The 22773-nt window shown below is 53.8% G+C and overlaps 1 protein-coding gene and 1 pseudogene across 1 annotated transcript; one reads left to right on the top strand and one right to left on the bottom strand.

The window, feature by feature from the left end:
* Positions 1–1113: 1113 nt before the first annotated feature.
* On the bottom strand, positions 1114–9889 carry LOC133361419 (actin-related protein 2/3 complex subunit 4-like). Its single transcript, XM_061580343.1, has 5 exons — positions 9838–9889; positions 5845–5963; positions 2918–3029; positions 2697–2792; positions 1114–1326 (listed from the first exon to the last, which is right to left on the bottom strand). The coding sequence occupies exons 1-5, from the start codon at positions 9838–9840 to the stop codon at positions 1129–1131; spliced, it is 528 nt and encodes a 175-aa protein (XP_061436327.1). The 5' UTR covers positions 9841–9889; the 3' UTR covers positions 1114–1128.
* A 486-nt stretch (positions 9890–10375) lies between these two features.
* Positions 10376–22346, top strand: LOC133361418 (transcriptional adapter 3-like; annotated as a pseudogene).
* The last annotated feature ends 427 nt before the right edge of the window (positions 22347–22773 follow it).

The following is a 22773-nucleotide window of genomic DNA, read 5'->3' on the forward strand; positions in this document are numbered from 1 at the left end:
TGGTGGTGAGTCTCTGTGGTGGTGAGTCTCTGTGGTGGTGAGTCTCTGTGGTGGTGAGTCTCAGTGGTGGTGAGTCTCAGTGGTGGTGAGTCTCTGTGGTGGTGAGTCTCTGTGATGGTGAGTCTCAGTGGTGGTGAGTCTCTGTGGTGGTGAGTCTCTGTGGTGGTGAGTCTCAGTGGTGGTGAGTCTCAGTGGTGGTGAGTCTCTGTGGTGGTGAGTCTCAGTGGTGGTGAGTCTCAGTGGTGGTGAGTCTCAGTGGTGGTGAGTCTCAGTGGTGGTGAGTCTCAGTGGTGGTGAGTCTCTGTGGTGGTGAGTCTCTGTGATGGTGAGTCTCAGTGGTGGTGAGTCTCTGTGGTGGTGAGTCTCTGTGGTGGTGAGTCTCTGTGGTGGTGAGTCTCAGTGGTGGTGAGTCTCAGTGGTGGTGAGTCTCAGTGGTGGTGAGTCTCAGTGGTGGTGAGTCTCAGTGGTGGTGAGTCTCAGTGGTGGTGAGTCTCTGTGGTGGTGAGTCTCTGTGGTGGTGTCTCTGAGTGATGGTGAGTCTCTGTGGTGGTGAGTCTCTGTGGTGGTGTCTCTGTGATGGTGAGTCTCTGTGGTGGTGAGTCTCTGTGGTGGTGAGTCTCTGTGATGGTGAGTCTCTGTGGTGGTGAGTCTCAGTGGTGGTGAGTCTCAGTGGTGGTGAGTCTCAGTGGTGGTGAGTCTCAGTGATGGTGAGTCTCAGTGGTGTGAGTCTCTGTGGTGGTGAGTCTCAGTGGTGGTGAGTCTCAGTGGTGGTGAGTCTCAGTGGTGGTGAGTCTCAGTGGTGGTGAGTCTCAGTGATGGTGAGTCTCAGTGTTGGTGAGTCTCTGTGATGGTGAGTCTCTGTGGTGGTGAGTCTCAGCGGTGGTGAGTCTCAGCGGTGGTGAGTCTCAGTGGTGGTGAGTCTCAGTGGTGGTGAGTCTCAGTGGTGGTGAGTCTCAGTGGTGGCGAGTCTCAGTGATGGTGAGTCTCTGTGATGGTGAGTCTCTGTGGTGGTGAGTCTCTGTGATGGTGAGTCTGAGTGATGGTGAGTCTCTGTGATGGTGAGTCTCAGTGATGGTGAGTCTCTGAGGTGGTGAGTCTCTCTGTGATGAGTCTCGGTGATGGTGAGTCTCAGTGAGGGGTCTCGGTGATAGCCTCACGTTTTTTAGGAACTCCTCGGCCACTATGCGAGCGCGGGCGTTGACGGACAGCTTCATCTCGCTGATCTCTTTGTCGATCTCCTCCATGAAGTTGATGAGGAAGTCCACCAGCTTGTGCTTGTATCTGCTCCGTGTGGAAGTTGGTGATGAGGAAGCTGATGTCGTAGCCCTGCGCAGCGCCCACAAAAGCGGGGAGGGGGGGAAGACGCCGTTTTCGATGTAGCAGGTGTAAGTGTACACCGCACACGGCACATCGCACACGGCACAGCGTACAAGGCACACCGTACATCGCACATGGCACACCGTACAGCGTACAGCGCACAGCGTACAGGACACACCGTACAGCGCACAGCGTACAGCGCACATCGTCTACGTGACACTGCACATGCCACACGGCACACTGTGTCTCAGTGCTATAAAGGGGGGTAGAATTCCAGACCGGTTGATTGTCAACAAGTCTTCCAGACTACAGATGTTCCTGCATCTGTAGTCTGTCAACGAGTTTTTTTTTGCTTTAAAAAAATGGCAGCATTGATATAGGCCGATAGTTATTAGAAAATGACGATGGTCCAAGGTTTTGGTTCTTTAAGAAAATGGGGAAACGGATGCGAGTTTTCAAGTCATGGAGGAACTGCGGCTTGACTGTAAACGAGTACCGATTACGTGGGGGAGTCAACAGCGGTTGTCCGATACAGTCTCAGCCCCACCGTAGAAATGTGGAGTTTCCAGCACTGGTCTAGGGGCTTCATGCAGGATGCGAGCGCCGCGTAAGTGCTCGTCGGAGCAGCAAATTCGCTTCCAAGTCGGTCGCACACCACCACACGCGCCGTCGTGTGTGCACTCCGCCATAAACACAACACGCACAGCACTAACACTGTGTGACACCACGCACTACCAGCTCAATCTCTCACGAGCTGTAAATACAGACACACACACACACCCCTATGCCACAGGTGAATAGGTGAGACACGGGAATAAGGTTGAGGAATTAAGAGAAAAGGGTGACACAGGGGGGTGAAGTGTGACGACTAAAGTGAGGGCTAAGAGGTTAGGCAGGGAGGGTTAGAGGGGTGAGGAGGGCACCATGGTGGCTAGGAGATGTTAACCACCTCTCCGGGTATGCAGAGGGTCGCGGGTTCTATCCCGACCGTGACGCCTGCTGCTGTATATTTGGAGTTTGCGTGTCTCTCTCCCCGCGGTCGCGTGGAGTTTTTTCCGGGTCCTCCGGTTTTTTCCCTCCACATTTTACAATCAACGTCACCACGCGTTGAGAGTATTTGGCTGCTGTCAATTCCCATGCGACGACAAGCCACTTTCGCCGAGCCATCATTTGTGGTGGCCAGGATTGCTTCTGAAAAAGAGCTACATAGCTCAGTAGGGGCCTTACCTGGTGAAATAAAAAGTTTAGTTTAGTTAGTTTAGAGGTTTTGGAGAGGGGTGAGGAAGCTGAGACGTGTGTTTGAGGGCGAGGAGATGCGGGGAGGTGAGAGGCGAGGATGGGGGCGAGTGGTGAGGGGGCGGCGAGCGGTGAGGGGTTACCTCCACAGGTTTGCGCCGTAGAATGAAGAAGTTCTCCGCCCGCATCATCATGAAGCGCATGAACTTGTGGCACAAAATCTTCTCGATCTCATCGGCCTGGGGAGAGTGGCGGGGGGCGGGAGCAAGGTGCGTGTCAGGGCCCGCACGGGACACGGGGTGCGCATTTGAACGCGAGGCCAACGCGGGGGCCGGGTGCGTGCGCGCGAGCCCCCGAGCGGTACCTGCTTCACGGAGATGCTGATGCGCACGGAGTTGATGGAGCCCTCGATGAGGACCTTCTCCTTCTCGTTGCGGCTGATCATCACGGGCTGCAGCAGCAGCTCCTTGCCGCTCCTGCTCGGGGCAGCACGGGGACGGCGGCCGTTAACGCGCGCGAGGGTCCACGTGGTGCGGTTCGGCAAAGTGCCGTCACCCGCTTACGGTGAGATAAAACTCTCGCTCTGTCAGGGTGATTTCCTGCTCCTCAGATGAACATTGAGCCATTGGTGCTCATCTCTGCTTCACAGCCCTGAGCCACTGGTGGAAATTCCACATCCCGAAGTATGATGGGCCAAATCAACCTCCAACCAGGAGGTGAAACCTTGACGTGGAGCTGCTGTTTCTCCCCACTGAGCAACGTTGCCGGGCTTTCCCTGTATTCACCGTTGTGTGTTGTCTGTATTTCGGGAGCTGTGGGGTCTGACAGCCAGCACGAGGTCCGTTCACACAACGGTGCGAGTCTCCTCACTCCGCTCGCCACTTCTGACCACCAGCAGTATACATGTGTACACGACAGTTCGTCCATGATCAGAAGCTCTGCGGTGGCGAGATGTTACCGCTCTTGCCTGATATACAGGAGGTTGTGGGTTCGATCCAGGCCCTGAAGCCTGTGTATATTGATTTTGCATGTCTCTCTTCCTGTGGCTTTTTATCCGGGTCATCCAGTTTTTCCCTCTACATTTAGTATCAATAGGCGTTTTGATTATTTGGCTGCTATAAATTTCCACGTGAGAACCCACTTCGTTAAGCAATCATTTGTGGCCAGGTCACTTCGGAAAAAGATATAAATAGCTCAGTGGGCCTTCCTTGGTAAAATAAAACATAGGTTAAACAGTAGTTGAATAGTTTAACACGTAGGCTTTCGCGACCAATATTATGGAGCAGTTGCATAGTTATAAGTGCTGGCTCCCTGTGTTCTATGACTTCAGGAACGTGACCAGCATCTACGACTGAACAAGGCTAATCCACACGTCCTTCAACGGTGCAAGTTTATTGAATCTATCTGCGGTGCAACTCCAGAATGTACATGAGGACCCACATCTAATGGAGAGGGTCCCCTGTCTATAAACATCTGGCAGTTCACCAGCATTGGTTCAAGCATATTTGGAGACAATGAATTCTCAAAATGGCCCACAGTTGTTTCGCGTTGAACCAATTCCAACTGGATTAAAGCTCTCCCAGACGCGTGAAGGAGGTGGAACTATCTGCTTATTTGTTACTTTAATAGATATACAGTGGTGTGAACTTGGAATAATATTTATTTTAGCTTAATTCTAGATTTGAAGCTTTCGTGACTGCAAGGATTCATACTCTTAGGTTTTGTCGGTAAAGTCACGTAGGTAAAAATAATAATAAAAAATAATAATAATAAATGAAAATAACTAAATATAATCACGACGTTTCGGTGGAAACAAGTCTCCGTCTTCAGGTAGGACCATCACAGCCAAATTTACTGTATCAAGTTTTGATACAGTATTATTTTATTATAATATTTTACCTACGTGACTTTACCAAAAAAACCTAAGAGTATAATTTTAGCTTGTAACGCGCAACAGGCTTCCCGGGCTCTCGGGGGTCGCTGGGGGCGGGGACTGGCGGTGCGACGCTGCACGCTTCACCTGCGCCAAGCGCCACCGCTTGTTGCGGCGCTGGCGGCGGGCCCAAGTCGAAGTTATCACGAGCGCACGACCCGATCGTGTGACCGAGCGCCCCGGCAACAATGACAAGTCAGAGCACGCAGGCAACTCGCTCGACGACTCGCAGGCGCTCTCCGGCCATTCCCATTCCTGGCCAAGTCTCTTCCCCGTCTGGTGACGAGAGCCCCGGGTGAACGCGATCGTCCTCCCATGTTGGCAAACGATTTCTAATTTGGACGTAACCTCTCTTCCTTGACCCACTTTATCTTGCCGATTAAAAACCTCTGCCCGTCCCAACTCATCGTCAGTCGTGCTCAATCTACTGCCGGATGAAATCCTCTCAAGCCGTTGCTGCCTCTCACGATCCCGCAAAGACAATAAATCCATCCATCGTGTGCACACGAAAGGATTTCATCACTCCATCTCCTCGGTGGACGTTCCATCCCGGGGGAGCCACTCCGTCATTCACCGCTGTCCACCACCATTCTTTTTAGCCATGACACATCCTGCCCACATCCACTCACCCTTTATTAAGAGTTTGGATGACATCATTAACCTGCGTGTGTTCTCTAATCAATGTATTTATGAACTACATTCCAAAATAAGATATCCTGAATCGTGTTTATTTTGTATGTACCCATTCCCAGCGCCTATTTAATAATATGGATGTTCAAATTATATTTTTTACTTAGTTTAGCCACCTCAGTCTAGTTATTTCGGCATAGCCATCTCAGTCTGACCACCTCAGCATAGCCACCTGAGTACAGCCACTAAGATAGTCATCTCAGCATAGCCACATCAGTATAGGCAACGCAGGAAAGCCACCCGAGCATAGCCACCTCAGCATAGGCATCTCAATCTAGCCACCTCAGTGCAGGCATACCTCTTATAGCACTGCCTCTGACAACGTTGTTTAAATAAATTCATTGAACTCAGTGCTGCAGCTTCCAGTCCAGGTGGAAGAGGTAAGAAGAGCAGGTGGAGGGAGGGAGCATGAGGAAACCGCAGGGAGGCAGGAGGGAGCAAGAGGGAGCAAGAGGGAGGGAGCAGGAGGGAGGGAGCACGGGCGACCAGGAGGGAGGGAGCATGAGGAAACCCAGGGAGGGAGGGAGGAGGGAGCAAGAGGGAGGGAGGAGGAGCAGGAGGGAGCAGGAGAGAGGGAGCAGGAGGGAGCAGGAGCAGGGAGCAGGAGGGAGCATGAGAGGCAGCAGGAAGGAGGGAGCAAGAGGGAGGGAGCAGGAGGGACCACGTACCTCACTTCCACCTCGGGCTTGTTGTGCCGCTCCACGACTTGCGAGGAGAAGTTCTCCAGGCAGAGTGTGGCCTGTAGCGTGGCACGCACCGCATTCAGGTAGGGCCGCAGAGTCGCCGTCTGTACCACACACACGCACGCGTGCATCAAGGCGCACGCGCACACAGGCAGAAAGCGCTATTGTTGACTATTACGTAATTTTATTTTGGTCAGGACAGCCTCACTGAGACTCATGACTTTTTTTTACGAGGGTCCTCCCAAGTTTATTTCAGGTCTCAGCGAATGGTTTGTGTATACCGAGTAAATTGATGATCCGACACTCACCGATATGCTCCCATCACTCGCTCACCGACGTACAGTCGTTTCCTTATCACCCTTCTATAGCTATTATCATGGTCAATCTTCATATATATTTACCCTGTTAATTCTTCCTCCTATGTTGAGCGTTCATTCAACCAGCCTGTTACATCCCATCCATACTACGTTCAAACGCCACACTGCCGGTGGGGTGAGCAAAGCGTCGCTCTCCCTGTTGATATTGGGTGGAACCAACGGCTTAAAGTGGCTCCAAGATACGTAAACTCCGGGACCTCGTCGTGGTATTCATCACTGCTGCCACTCACCTCGACCACAGGGGCACCCACCCAATCAGCCAACCGAGTGGGGATGCGGTTAAGATGTGGACATATCACATCAGCCCCAACGCTTCGTAACGTCGCTTTTGCGTGGGCATTTAAAGAGGGCAGTTCAGCCGCTTATTAGGAAGTTAGAGAGGAGTTCCGTGTTTGTAAGGTCCTTGTGCTTCCCGTCTTAGACCCTCAAATCATTGGGGGTACCATCGGGAAAGTCATTTATCAGGTCTCTGCACAATCTGATAATTGACTGTGTCAAAACTGTATTGACTGCGCCTAGGGTTTGTATGCATATACTGTATGTTGAACTTATTTCGCACCGTACGTAGCCAACCACGCTAATCGAAGGTGCGGGGGAAGGATAACAAACTAAACAAAAAGCAGTAATAAATAAATTAGCTTTCAATGTAGATTGAAAAGTGCATAGCTCCAGTGGCTTCCTAATATCGGAAGACCATTCCAGACTGCTGAATAAGGGCATCCGAAAGCGCCGCACGATGCAGTGACCCCACCGTCTTTCTTCGATTTGTTATCCAAGGATGATTCTGGCACAGAGGTCGCAAACGGGTTTTGATTCCTTACTCGTACCCAGCCGCACCAGGGTCGCAAACGGGTACCCGTACCCGGCTGGGTACGGGTAGCTGGGTATCGGGTAGGGTACGGGTATCGGGTACTCGGTCGCGACCTCTGTTCTGGCGTTTGCGTGATGGTTCGTGCACTCCTTGACAAAGCCAGCAAGGTAATAACACTGCCTTATAAGGAATATGTATATATGTAGTAGGCAACGGGGAGAGGTGAGACGCTACCTGTGGCCTACGTGCGGTGCAGGGCCACTGCTTGACACGTCACCTACTGCTGTTTATTACTTCGAAGGCCACACTGTTTATTGACAAAAGTTTTTGCATTTTCAAAATACCGTCTCCTTTACACTACACACATGGACAGCCTCCTCGACGCGGCGTGCCGCACAGCACGGGTTATTTGACCATACTTCCCCCCCCCCCCACATTGCCGGTCAGTGCAGATTTAAAGGCAGGGGGAACGTGGGCACGTGCGCATCATAAGACGTACAATGCAACCATTGACTTGACCACTCAGCTGGCTCTCAGATGGTTTTAAACAAGTAGTGTATCGTGGAGTAGCGTGGGGGCCGGCGGCATGTCCTTGTGGCAATAGGCGTTCGCTGCTTGTTGCAGAGGTTGGTAGTTTTTAATGCAGCGGCCGCCCTGATTAATACTGCGGGTATAATAATAGCCGGAGCAGCATGCTTCACATTGGACGTTAAGGACCCCCACCAAACCACACCCCCTGATGCCAATCGTAAGCGTTAAATATCTAACGTGTACACATTTGACAAATTCCAAAATCGCCCACACATTACTCAAATGGGATTCAGCAATTTGCGGAAATCGTCAGACTAATGCCCCCGGGATAGCTCTTGCAAATGAGACTCATCTCACGCCTCTTGTTCACCTTCCCACCTGGTTACATCAAACTAACTTAAACTAAATGGGTTTGATGCGCCGTCCTCTGCAGATCGTGTCGCCCCCACAGGGCCACCCACAGCAGTAGCAGCAGCGGCTGTCTGTTACTCTTTGGTGGTCACCCATTCCACAGCACTGAACGCGTTAAAAAAGCGAAAATATTACATTCCCTGATAGCGGGCCGTGAGTCTATCACGTGGGAAACGCACTGTTGACGATACCCAAAGATTGCTTATGTTGTTTTATCGACCCCAGGAGGGATAACGGGCTGAATTGTATATCTGTCAAGCCATATTATGGTTTACTCGTATTCTTGTACAGGGAAATTTAGTTTAGGTCCATACGGCATAGCTGTTTCAATACTGGCAATATATATATATTTGCCTATTTGTGTGTTTATATCTTGTGATGGGACTTTGTAGGATAAACGTTGATATTTATAAGTGTGACCAATCAAGTCTGACATAGTCTGTAATAAGGGGTTGACAGGTATGGAATTGCAAGCACGACCCAACCAAACTCTAATCTCTCTCAGTTTCCGATGACGCAGTGGCGATGTGGCCAGAGGCAGCGACCACTCGGAACACCGACATCCGCTCCTGCACTGGAGACCCACAATCGCCGCCGCACGAATCACGCGCCGCCTCGGCTCGAGCGGCTACCCGGGACGATGTAGCGGGCACTTGATAACAGCGCCACTCTCGTAGTGCACTACACCACCACCACTGGTAGTGCACTACACCACCACCACTCTCGTAGTGCACTACACTATCACCACACTGGTAGTGCACTACACCACCACCACTGGAAGTGCACTACACCACCACCACCACCACCCTCGCAGTGCACACCACCACCACTGGAAGTGCACTACACCACCACCACTGGAAGTGCACTACACCACCACCACTGGTAGTGCACTACACCACCACAATGGAGTGCACTACACCACCACACTGGTAGTGCACTACACCACCACCACACTGGTAGTGCACTACACCACCACCACTCTCGTAGTGAACTACAGCACCACCACACGTAGTGCACTACACCACCACACTAGTAGTGCACTACACCACCACACTAGTAGTGCACTACACCACCACCACTCTCGTAGTGAACTACACCACCACCACTCTCGTAGTGAACTACAGCACCACCACACGTAATGCACTACACCACCACCACTGGTAGTGCACTACACCACCACACTGGTAGTGCACTACACCACCACCACACTGGTAGTGCACTACACCACCACCCTGGTAGTGCACTACACCACCACCACGGTAGTGCACTACACCACCACTCTCGTAGTGCACTACACCACCACCACTGGTAGTGCACTACACCATCAGAACTCTCGTAGTGCACTACACCACCACTGGTAGTGCACTACACCACCACCACTGGTAGTGCACTACACCACCACTCTAGTAGTGCACTACACCACCACCACCACTGGTAGTGCACTACACCACCACCACCACTGGTAGTGCACTACACCACCACTCTAGTAGTGCACTACACCACCACCACCACTGGTAGTGCACTACACCACCACTCTAGTAGTGCACTACACCACCACCACACTAGTAGTGCACTACACCACCACCACCACTGGTAGTGCACTACACCACCACTACTCTCGTAGTGAACGCAGCGGAACGCGGAAGCTAAAATCGCGGCCGCGCCCGCGCGCCGCTCCCACGGCTCCACGACTGCGGGGACGAGGCCGCGCAGTCCGCCAGTTCGCCACCGAGCCCCGCGCCACCGAGCCCCGGGCCGTGGCCGGTGGCCCTCGCAGCCCCGACCGGGGGCGATTTATCGCCCACGAAACGCACGAAACGACCCGAAGCGGCCCCGCCGCGCCCTCACCATGGCTGCGTTCCGTCTCCTCCCGTGCCGCGCGCTCACTGCGCATGCGCGCCCCGCCTGATTGATTGACCCCCCCCCCCCCCCACGAGGCACGGACCGAACCACTTTGCCCTGGCGCCGGGGGGGGGGTAGAATCCCTACAATTGTTTATATTCCTACAATTACCAACAATTGTTGCTGAATTCAGACATGTCTATCTGGTGGCTTCTGCTTTACTCTTGTAAATTAACTGTAAACCATGTAGTTGCACAGCGATGGCGTAAAATGAGAAATTATCTGTTTGTAATTAAAGCGGCACACTTTACTTTAGGCGCCCCCCCTATGCGTGTAATGGGGAACGCCGCGTATTTTAAAAACATACCCCGTATAAGGCGAAACCCGCCCCCATTCGCGAACGCTATTGGTCCAATCGCACCGCGTGACCGGCTGCACGACCCAACCGCGTATTTGAAAACGTAATACGGATTAACAAACCCCACCTTCGATTGGCTCAATGGGCGGCACGTGACACGCGGAGGCGGCTGCGATTGGCTGTGGCGCGCGCGGAAAGAAAGCGGCCGAGAGGCAGAGCGAGAGGGGACCGCGGGCAGTGGGGACTGCGGGCCGGGTGAGCGTGGGCCCTGGGTCCCTGTGAGTGTGGGCCCTGGGTCTCTGTGGCCACGGTGTGGAGTTGGGATCTGGGTGAGCGTGGGCCCTGGGTCCATGTGACCACCTTGTGGAGTTGGGATCTGGGTGAGCGTGGGCCCTGGGTCTCTGTGGCCACCTTGTGGGGTTGGGATCTGGGTGAGTGTGGTCCCTGGGTCTCTGTGACCTCCTTGTGGGGTTGGGATCTGGGTGAGCGTGGGCCCTGGGTCTCTGTGACCGCCTTGTGGAGTTGGGATCTGGGTGAGCGTGGGCCCTGGGTCTCTGTGGCCACCTTGTGGGGTTGGGATCTGGGTGAGTGTGGGCCCTGGGTCCCTGTGACCACCTTGTGGGGTTGGGATCTGGGTGAGCGTGGGCCCTGGGTCTCTGTGACCACCTTGTGGGGTTGGGATCTGGGTGAGTGTGGGCCCTGGGTCTCTGTGACCGCCTTGTGTGGTTGGGATCTGGGTGAGCGTGGGCCCTGGGTCTCTGTGACCTCCTTGTGGGGTTGGGATCTGGGTGAGCGTGGGCCCTGGGTCCCTGTGACCACAGTGTGGGGTTGGGATCTGGGTGAGCGTGGGCCCTGGGTCTCTGTGACCGCCTTGTGGAGTTGGGATCTGGGTGAGCGTGGGCCCTGGGTCCCTGTGACCTCCTTGTGGAGTTGGGATCTGGGTGAGCGTGGGCCCTGGGTCTCTGTGACCACAGTGTGGGGTTGGGATCTGGGTGAGCGTGGGCCCTGGGTCCCTGTGACCTCCTTGTGGAGTTGGGATCTGGGTGAGCGTGGGCCCTGGGTCCCTGTGACCGCCTTGTGTGGTTGGGATCTGGGTGAGCGTGGGCCCTGGGTCCCTGTGACCTCCTTGTGGAGTTGGGATCTGGGTGAGCGTGGGCCCTGGGTCTCTGTGACCACAGTGTGGGGTTGGGATCTGGGTGAGTGTGGGCCCTGGGTCCCTGTGACCGCAGTGTGGAGTTGGGATCTGGGTGAGTGTGGGCCCTGGGTCTCGGTGACCGCCTTGTGGAGTTGGGATCTGGGTGAGTGTGGGCCCTGGGTCCCTGTGACCACAGTGTGGGGTTGGGATCTGGGTGAGTGTGGGCCCTGGGTCTCTGTGACCACCTTGTGGAGTTGGGATCTGGGTGAGTGTGGACCCTGGGTCTCGGTGACCGCCTTTTGGGGTTGGGATCTGGGTGAGTGTGGACCCTGGGTCGGTGACCTCCTTGTGGGGTTGGGATCTGGGTGAGTGTGGGCCCTGGGTCCCTGTGACCACAGTGTGGGGTTGGGATCTGGGTGAGTGTGGGCCCTGGGTCTCTGTGACCACCTTGTGGAGTTGGGATCTGGGTGAGTGTGGACCCTGGGTCTCGGTGACCGCCTTGTGGGGTTGGGATCTGGGTGAGTGTGGACCCTGGGTCTCGGTGACCTCCTTGTGGGGTTGGGGTCTGGGTGAGCGTGGGCCCTGGGTCTCTGTGACCGCCTTGTGGGGTTGGGATCCCAGTGAGCAGGATCTGGACTTGGGGAGCCGTGCTGTGGTGTGTGAACTGAGCGAGTTTTCTGAGACTTGTGAGTGTTGTGCTGTGTGGTGGGAACCGGTGTTTAAGTGCGCCGTCTGGGCGTCTGTCTAAAAAAAAAAGCTTCGTAGCTCATCGGATTCCTCCAGTACGGTATAAAGATCCTGTGTGTGTGGTGTCTCTTGAAGGCGTACGTGGGGGGCGGGGAGCCGCGGTCGCCATGAGCGAGCTCAAGGAGTGCCCGCTGGAGTTCCACGATTTCCGCGCCGTGGAGCACACGCGGCAGTGCCCGCGCTACACGGCCGTGCTGAGCCGCCCGGCCGAGGACGGCGTGGGCCCCGAGGAGCTGGACACGCTGCAGCTCGAGCTCGAGACTCTGCTGGCAGCGGCGTCGCGCCGCCTGCGCAACCTCGAGACGGAGATCCAGGTGTGGTGGTGGTGGGGTTGAGGGTGGTCGGTGGTGGTGGAGGTGTTGGGGTAGAACCGGGCTGGGGAGCGAGAGATGGGATGAGTGGAGGAGGAGGAGATCCCAGGTGAGGAGAGAGTGGAGGGGTGAGCGGAGAGATGGGATGAGCGGAGGAGAGATCCAGGCGAGGAGAGGGTTGAGAGTGCAGGGGTCAGAAGAGAAGAAATCCAGGAGTGGGACAGGATAAGTGAAGGAAGAGATCCCAAGTAAGGAGAGAGAGTGGAGGAGTGAGGGGAGGGACCAACAGACTGAGACCCCGGTGAATAAAGGGTGAGCAGAGACATGGGGTGAGCAGACGAGAGATGCAAGTGAGGAGAGTGGTGTGACACAGATGAGGGGATGGTGATGAGTGAGCTGGTGGTCCTAATGAGGTGCAGGGAGAGACCCAGGTGATGAGGGGTCGCGAGGCGCGGCTGGTTAAGGGGATCTTTCAGTCGTGTTTTGAGCCACGAATGCATTTGCATACCTGTCAACTCATACGGTTTACCTGTATTCTTGTACAGGGAGGTTTCAGGTCCATACGGCGTACAGCCGTTTCAATACAGGCATTTTTTTTGGTCTATTTGTTTGTGTATCTCCCTTGTGGTGAGACTTTGTAGGATGAACGTTGAGATTTATAAGGGCATGGGGTGACCAATAAAGTCTAAATTGGTCTGTGATGAGGTAGGCACTCATAAGGGGTTTAAAGGTATGGCACCATGACCATGACCCCTCCCTTGCCCCCCCCCCCTCTGTTGTGGTGCCGCACAGATCCTGACCGACTGGCAGGATCGTAAGGGCGATAAGAAGTTCACGAAGGCGGCCGAGCACGTGGCATCCTCCACAGGCAAGCACGGAGGCAGCAAACCCAAGAAACAGAAGCCGGACAGCAAGGGGAGCCATGGGTGAGTGCTTGCGGGGGACCTTACTACCAGCCAGTCTTCGAAACTACACACAATAATCATACCTGTCAACCCATACCGTTTACCCGTATTCTTGTACAGGGAAATTTAGTTTTGAGTTCCATATGGCGTACAGCCGTTTCAATACGGACAAAAAAGTGTCTTCGTTTGTGTTTCTCCCTTGTAATGGGACTTTGTGGGATGAACGTTGAGATTTATAAGGCCACGAGTTGACCAATAAGTTATGAATTGGTCTAATAAGGTAGGCACTGATAAGGGGTTGACGCCATCTCACTTGCGCGCGCGTCTCCTACCAAACGCGACTTCATGGGCGCGGTGGGTGACCCCGCTTGTGTTTGCACGGAGACGTTTATCACGAGCAGAAAATGTAAAAGATCTGAAAACCCCAAAAGAGGTGTGAAATTGTCCTTAAATATCCCAAAATCCTAAATGTTTTCATCCACAACTCATCCCTAGACTTTCTTGATGTTTCTGACCCAGGTTTCTCTTGACAACGTCTCAATGCCTCTCGTGTACACGTACAGTCTGTTGTCCCGTTAAGCGTGTTGTTATCATAACGATAATTGGATATAACGCCATGAATATAAGGAACATATGTTTTGTTATGCCGCGGATGTGAATTGGATATAACATGAAAGAGAGAATGGAACTACGTCGCGCGAGTAGGAATAAGCAGCTGTACGGCTGCTTCGTCGTAGCGTGACCACACAAGGCATTTGGATGCTTCTAGATGCTACCCACGCGCCTCAATCTTTGTTTGGCCTGCATACGCATCTCACGTGTTATTGTGTACTGCTTTACGCCCTCTATTATATATTAATTATTATAATGCGATTTCCCATAACGCGGTGGTTCTTCAGGAACGGAATTACTGTGTTATAGGAGAACAGGACTGTCCAGCCCTTTTCCCACTGCTAGCTGAGGGGCCTCCTCACTCCACACGGGTTTTGTGGCGGGAATTTGACCATACTTCACCATGCTGGCCAGTGCTGTTTGGTGAAGGCGCAGGGGAGCATCGTAGAAGTTTGGTACAACAATCGGCTTTCTTATCTTCCCCTCTTTTCGGTGGCTCATGCCTGGTTTTAACATCATCTGCATTTATCTGAATGAATCATCTACCCGTCAAATTCCTCCGAACGCTGCTTGGGCCAGAGATGGCTGCAAAAAATCTCATTCAAAGTTAGACCAGAACTTGGCCCGGCACGTGCTCGCGCGTCAGACAAAATACGGCCCCTTCAAAGTTGTTGTTTTTCATTCAACAACGCGAGGATGGTTTTTTGGAGACACAAAGTCACCTGAAATATGGGACGAGCCTGGCTCAACCTCTGGCTCCCCTCGGGAGGTTCGGCCTTCCGTCGTTTGCTGACGCTAAAGTGACCGGTGGTGGGGGGCGGCGTGGTGCCGGTAGCGATGCCGAGACCGTCGGTGCGGGTCGCAGGCACGGCTCGGCGGGGACGGGGGGCGCCCACGGGGCGGGGGCAGGCGGTGGGGGCCATGGGCCTGGGCGGCCCAAGACCAAGAACCTCCAGCCCAAGTTCCAGGAGTACGAGTTCCCAGACGACGTGATGGACGAGCCCCGGGCGCCCAAGAACGACGCGCCCAGCCGGTAGCACGCGCACGTAGCACGCACATGCGTACTCGCAAAATGCGCGCACGCGTGCACACGCATACGTGCATGCTATGGCGCGCACAAAAATCCACACATTTTTAACCCACATTTACACACGCCCGAAGCACACACATCCACCAACTAAACGTCGGGTTTACTCTCCAACACAGCGGTGTGCTGAACTAGTAACTAATTAGCACGTTTTTGGTTACGTGACAAACCTTACTAATTGGCCGTGTCGAGTGGTGGCAGGTTTAAACGCACAATTCATATTTACGCAATCTAACCCAAAAAAACCCAAAAAAAAACTTTATTATGGATGACATTGGTCGCGAAAGCCTACCATGTGTTAAACTGATGCCCAATTTTCACGAACGTATGCCGCACAAGAACTGTAGGCTCACGCTCACATATACAATACATGCACGCACATGCATACAATTAAACACGTACACGGCCATATACTGCACGCTTGCGCAAATACGAACGTGTTTGCCGACACACATAAGTTTACACACAGGGACACCGTATTTTCTCTCAAGTGCGCACAACAAATAAAACGAGTGGATCCCTTTCCCTGGTCAACAGACTATTAGCTCACTGCACTAAAAACCCGGTGGCTATGTAACATTCCCACTTGATAATATTTTAACTCTTTCTGGGGCCTCCCTAGGGCGATTCAGCCTTTAATTGGTTCTGGTGCGTTGTGTAAGCATCAGCATTGGGGGAGGACGATAGCAGCCAGGCGTAGTGCTGGCACCCACCTGTTTGTTTGCTGTTGGCCTTCATTAGGGTGCTCGCTAACAGCACTTTGTCCCCACCAGTCTGTTACGGCATATAACAGGGGAAATCTTTGTCTTTTTGCGCGTGATGCACAGCTTCTGGGCGTCAGTGGAGCCGTACTGTGCCGACATCACGGCCGAGGAGATCCGAGTCCTGGAGGAGCTGCTCAAAGGTTCCGGAGGATGAGGCCGAATACTACAAGGTGAACTCCCACCAGGAGTCACCCTGGCGGGCGGTCCCAGGCGCTGCCCCCCCCCCCCCATCTCCATGCGTTGCTCATTGCCCGTGTGCGTTGGCTGGGCCGCTCGGAGGTGCTCGCTATCAGCACTTGCCCCAGCAGCCTGTTTCGGCTTTAATGGGGGGGGGGGGGTTCTTATTTTAGCTGGGTCATGTAAGCCCATTGCCAGCCACCACTTGCTCCCAGCAGCTTTCGATTGGATGGATAGAGGGGATGAATTGATGTGGCACTGACTAGAGAGGAAATGGGCTGATCTGGTACAGGCGGGTGTGGAGCTGAGTGAACTAGCCGCCGACCGATGCCAGCGGTGTCAAGATCGCCCTCTGTAGAGGAGGCTCGTGAGGGATGCCCACTGGACTGTTGGAGGCTGTCGCCCTCCAGCAATAACAACGGGCAGAGTTCTGGGCGGCTAAAACGTTGCAAGGTAGCGCAGTTGGGAGCACTCGTGGTGCATCTGCCAGTCATGTCAGTCTGCCAATAACACACGGGTCCTGTCCTGTGACCTGCAATGATCCTCTTGACGCTTACGGCAGCTCGCCTTGCATGAGCGCTGTAGTGGCATCACTGCTGCTTCGTAGAAAAAGGATGGTTTTTGGGGGTCTGTCAGTATCTGTGTTGGGATTGTAGTCGGGGCTCATATAACGTGTTGTGGGCTCCATGTCCGGTGTGTTTTTGTTGTGTGTGTGTGTGTGTTGGAGGGCAGGTCCCCCCCGCTGGGCAAACACTACTGCCAGCGCTGGGCGCAGGAGGACCTGCAAGGAGGAGCAGAGGGACGGCGCTCGCCCTGCAAGCGGGCGGCCGACAGGAAGAAGGGGACCAAGGCACCCTGGGAAACACAGGTCAGGGGTCATTGTGCACCAGAAGCGCTAATTTTTAAGGTGTGTGGCCACAGCCACCGTCGGCATTTCTCAGTGCGGACGTTTTTTCCGGAGCGCGGCAGGAACTGTGCGTGCGTGTGCAGAGGTGGACAACTGATGCGGCGTAACGATGCCGGGGACGCAGAACGAGCAGGCCGGAGGACGCGTGCCCTTTTGGGCCGCTCACCCAGCGCCTGGTGCAGGCCCTCGTGGAGGGTAATGGCCGGGTCCACTCCTGAGCAATTGGTTGTGCTTCTTGGTTGCCTGCAACCAGAGACGACGTCCACATTATAAGCAGCGATTCGTTCGTGCGAACCTGATTGCTCGGGCCGTGAATCTGCTGTCCGACGGCCGTGGGTGGCCACCGCGCAGGGCAAAAAGCAACGTTCTTCACTGTGGCCCTTCCTGGCCGTAGTGTGGATCATCATCACCGTCATTTATTGTTTACAGCCAGCAGTGCACCCACATGTGGCTCTATCGAAGGGGCATAACGTAGAAACGTACTATCACAGTGGTAGAAAATAATTATGAATGTCTGCCGAAAACTGTCATTATATAACACATGTAAAATATACACACTTGGCTATTTTCAGAACTCATGGGTACTTGTTGGCTCTTGGCCTTTACAGGTTGGCCACCCCCGGTTTATGGCCTCCCTCCCATGATGCAGTACATCTCAAAGTGCCAGTGGAGGTCATGACTCGTATTCATTCACCCAGATGGCCATAAAGTGGTAATACAGCAGTGGGTTCTCAAATCCGTGGGGACGTTTTGAAAATATTACTCCCTTGTGTGCCTGTGGTTACTGTGGGTACTGTGGTTCTCGCAAGGATGCAAAACTTGCCATTTATGGAATTGGTCAAAGGACCCAAAGTAGTAAGACCCTCCTAAAACAGAGTCTCAGGACTCGGCAAGGCTTTTCCCAGGTAAAAATATCAATGGCATTGTTGCTGAGCACACAAGGCTCTGCTGAATCTTGATTTGAAGCTTTCGTAACTGCAGGTATCCATACTCTTTAGTTATTCGGTAAAGTCACGTAGTTAGAATACAAATCACGACGTTTCGCTTGCAACACAAGCAATCATCATCATCAGGTGGGAAAACCACAGAACAGATGTGTGAAAAACCCTCCCCGTAGAGGTGGTCGTGATTTGTATTTTTAACTACGTGACTTTATCGAAAGAACCAAAGAGTAAGGCTCTGCTGGTTGTAACGATGGTGTCCGCCTTGCAGGAGAACATCATCTCACCCATGGAGGAGTCTCCGATCCCGGAACTGGCCAGCAAGGCCAGTGAGGGGATGGGCGGCCACATCCCCCCCGCAGCCAAGCCAAGCCCTTCAGGTAGGCGTGTTGTGTGTTGTGTGAGGATCTGTATCGCTCCATGTTTGTTCGATGGACTGGTTACCAGCAGTGTCAAGATAGGCCTCTGGAGGAGAGCCATAAGCAACAATGGCGAGTGGTTACCCTTTGAACTATGTAGCTCTTTTCAGAAGCGACCTGGCCACAAATGAAAGCTCACGAAGTGGCTTATCACGTGGATATTTATAGCAGCAAAATACTCTAAACGCACGTTTCTAATGTTAGGGAGAAACCGGAGTACCCGGAGAAAAATCCACATGGCCACGGGGAAACTCCAAATATACAGCAGGCGTCAGGGTCGTGATCGAACCCACGACCTCCTGTGTACTGAGCGGGGTCGTTAAAATCTCGTCAATTAGTTACTAGTGTGCTTGAGAGTATACCTATAACATTTACAATTACCTTGAATCCCCTTGTTACATGACAAACCTCACTAATTGGCTGTGTTGGGTGGTGGCAGGTTTAACGACACATTTATATTCATGCGATCTAACCCGAAACACCTCTTACAGATAATATTGGTCACGAAGCCCTACGTGTTAGACTAAACATCTCTCCACCGCGTAGTTAACATCTCGCCAGAGCAGAGGAGCGACCCTCACAGCAATGATCCTGGTGACCCAAATTCCATTCCCATGCTCACTGACAGCACCTGAACCCCCAGTCTGTTCATCTCTATCCCAGAGGATCTTTGTCTTTGTAACGTGCGCCTGCGAGCGCCGTACCGGCGTGCAGGACCTCACGTGTCTGATGTGCGTTGGTACGTGTGCGTGCGTGTGCGCGCGCTGGCCCACCTCAGCGTGCCGCACACCAAGTCGCTGGAGGCGCGCATCCGGGAGGAGCTGCTGGCGCAGGGGCTGCTGGACTCGGAGGGCCGCGGCGGGGAGGACTCCGAGGACGAGGTTCTGGCCGAGCTGCGCAAGCGGCAGGCCGAGCTGCGTGCCGTCACGGCGCACAACCGCGCACGCAAGCAGGACCTCCTGCGGTGAGGCCCTGCTTACTCAAATGAGCATTGGTGCATTTGTGCTCGTCTCAGACTGCTTTTTGTGTTTAGTTGCTGTCCTTCCCCCCCCCACACCTCCGATTAGTGCGAAAGAAGTTCAACATGCATACATACATCTCCTGCTTACAACTCTTTGAGCCGGTGGTAGAAATTCTACATTTCAATGGCGGGGACGAGTGTCTGTCCGTAGAACAAACCAACTGTTTGACTTTCCCACAAAGTGGTACTTGTTTTATAAGGCCCCCAGAGGGATGATGCGCCGAGCAAACCCCAACCGGGATTTGTCCTGATGACCTTCCCGTTGTGAGCCGCTCGCTCTACCGCTAAAGCCACCTCACCAGATTGCCCATCCCCACCAGAGCGGATCGATTCATCCCACTGGGACATTTGTTGAATTGTCGCAATTTCAGAGTCGTGGATCAATTAATGAATGGTTTTGTTTAACTTAGTGGTGAACGGCTCGCGCCTCTCGCGGTGGCATGGGCAACGTGAACTTAGCTGCGTGCGACGTATCATCCGCGCAATGGGACCACGTCTATCCGCTGCTGGATGAGAACCTCCCAAAGCCCGTCGCCATCTCTCCCGTGGTGTTTCGCTTTGATGGCCAACGTCGTGCCGGCAGTTGGGTCGATTTCATTCCTCTTAGCCCCTGCGGTGGTCGTCCTCCCCGGCACACCGCTTCCCTTCCCTGGCAACGTTCTTGGCCGCTTATCGTCGTATCCCACTCACGTGCCCAGGCCCAAGCACTTGGCTTGACGGTCAATGTGATATCTTTTTTAACCTCCGTTTGTTTGTTCTCTACTGTGTGTGAGTCGTTTTTATATTTTTGGGAACAACAGCATTACACAATTCAATGCACGTGTTACAAGCTTGAGAATACATTTAAGTCTGTTAACCCTTACCCATTCCGATGACGTACGTCATCAGCTTTCCTCCGATTCTGCTCCGATGGACGTACACTACGTACGTCATCAGAACGGATTCAAAATTAAAAGGCCACGCGGGAGGGGCGTGTGTGGCACAGTTTGGCGCCAGCTATTGTAAAGTTGCGGTCGTGTCGCTACGGTTCTCCGCCGTGAGTAGCGACGTCTTTAAAAACAGCGGCGCTACTATGACGCCTCTCTAAGTAGAATGAATGCCGAGCCGCTTGCGCATTCACGAGATTCGGCGGTGAACGGGGACAGCCACACGATGCAGACGTCTCGGAACGGGAAAGTCTGTAATATTCTAATAAATAATAACAATCCTTACAATTACGTTGCGCCTGTAACGTAGCTCAAAACGTCTAATGGCAGCTGTCCACGTGTGCAGTGTGAACCTGAACACGGCACCGGCATGCAAGTGGCCACCGGTCTGCCAGCAGGGGGTGATGTTTCTATTGGTCGTTCCAATTTAAGTAAATTTGCGGTGTAATTTTTCTAATCTCGCACTAATGGACCGACGACTCCAGCGCACACAGCCTACTGCTTTTGTCAAATAACATCACGGGAGACTTCACGTCCCATCGCGAAGCAAGCCTCTTCGTTGTACAGTAACACCCCGATTTACGTTTTTCCATTTTTACGTCATTTCGCAAGCACATCGTCGTTGTGTTACTAACACAGCTACCCAATTTGCGTCGCCTCAACCCCACACACTCGCGTCGCCGACAGCATCGTCTGTCCTTTCTCGTTATCCGTTGTCCCTTCACTCGCCCCACCACCGTACCGCTACCCTGTAAACCGCTCCGAATGACGTCGTTTTGATATTCTTTGTCGCACATTTACAGGGACGCAATCCCCCGACGTTAACCCAGGGGGGTTGTATTACTCGTATATTACGGTTAATACACCGGCGGTATTAACCAGGCCAGCCGGTGCGGCTTGACCTGCCAATCCTTGCAACAAGCGGTGAATGCGCCACCGCTGGACACACGTGTCTCTGCCCCCGAGGTTCGGGTTGACGTGTACCGTGACGCGTCTTCTCGGGCAGGATGGCGCGGGAGGAGATGCGGCGTCAGGAGCTGCGCGCCCGCGCTCGCGTGGCCGACACGGAGGTGATGGAGGCCTACCGGCGCATCATGGGCGCCCGGCAGAAGAAGCGGACGCCCACCAAGAAGGAGAAGGAGCACGCCTGGAAGGTGCTCAAGGAGAGGGAGAGCATCCTCAAGCTGCTGGATGCGTGAGGACGGCAACGGGTTGGGCGGGGGAGGGAGGAGAGAGGTTATCACCGCGTCGTCGGCCCTCCGGGGCTCGCGCCTGCGCCGTTGTTTCCGCGAGGGGAGATGTTGGCGTCCCGGGGGCGTGGAGGTGATGGCGGTCGCGTGCCGATCCTCGCGTGTGTCGCGTCGCGATTTGACGGGTTCGCGATTCCGTTAAACGGTCAGTTCGTCTCGTTTTTGAGCGTCTCGTCGCGTTGCCTCCTTTTCGTTTGTACAGTTTTATTTACCCCCCACTCGCCGACACTTGTAACGTGAGCGCGTCGTCTGTATAGTTCGCAAGTCGCGACTTCTCACGCACGATTTAGATAACGTGTGCATCTTGAGCACAGGAATCGATTTGAACCCGATGCACCGTTACATGCCCGGTGGGTAGGGTGCTAGGCAATCGTCTTGCTGCGTTTCCACGACCCCGAAGAAGACGGCTCATTGGCCCAGGAATGGTCCTGGAGGCCTCTAACATTACATCCCATCCCCTCCTGTGGCCTGGGAGGGAAGAGATAAGAGATACAAATAATGCAGGCCTGGTGTGTGTTAGGAGTTCCCAAGTAAGTGTCTTGATTTATACTTCTCAGCCGTGTTTTAGATGTGCACGGCCCCGAAACTAAGTTCAGCGATGGGCACCAATCACCACACCTCTCGCTTCCTCGTTGAAGCCACGATGCCACCGCTGGTTTCCAAGGGCGGGCCCGGCTAACGGCGTGCAGCTCGCAAGCGAGCCAAGCAGAGGCCCTGCACGCAGGTCGGTCAGCTGGGCCCGGTGAAGCCAGTGTGGGAATTCGGCCTGAGCCAAGTTGCCTGGCTCGCGAACAAACCGGCACGCTTCCCAGTGGCAGTGGAAAAGGCAGCATTGGTATTGGTGTGAGGGTTTAGAGTCTCGGCTAGTGCTCGTAGCATTAAGAAAAGGTCAGGTATTAACCTCACAGGTAACATCATTAGGAGTTGGGGGCAGGGTTAGTGCTGTTTTAAGGGGTTAGGGTTATCTCGGTAGTTCTGTGCCGTGTATTGAGGTAGTGGTAGTGTTTGCAAGAAGGTTTTGGGGTTGTGGTTTTTGCGCAGGTGTTAGGCGTTCGGTTGTGGATATTTGGCGAGCCATCGGGACCCCACGCGTGTATAGCCTCGTCCTCCACAAGTAGCGTGTGCGTGCGGTGTGGTCGGTGTGTGAGTGGTTTCTACCTTCGTGTATGTGTGTGGTTTGTACTTCACTTTGAGTGTGGTCGCAACCAATGTGTGGTTTATAACAGTGTGGTCAGTACCCGGGTGGTTGGTATTTGTGGTCGGTTTGTACTCGTCTGTGTGATTTAGTGTCCGTGAGTGTGGTTGGTTCCTGAGTTTTGGTACCTGGTGTGTGGTTGACGTCGGAGTGCGGTTCTGTGGTTCTGCTCCACGTGGGTTGCACA

This window comes from Lethenteron reissneri, unplaced genomic scaffold, assembly GCF_015708825.2.
Source record: "Lethenteron reissneri isolate LAM-NWPU_2019-01 unplaced genomic scaffold, ASM1570882v1 scaffold_1038, whole genome shotgun sequence".
Taxonomy (NCBI): Eukaryota; Metazoa; Chordata; class Hyperoartia; order Petromyzontiformes; family Petromyzontidae; genus Lethenteron; species Lethenteron reissneri.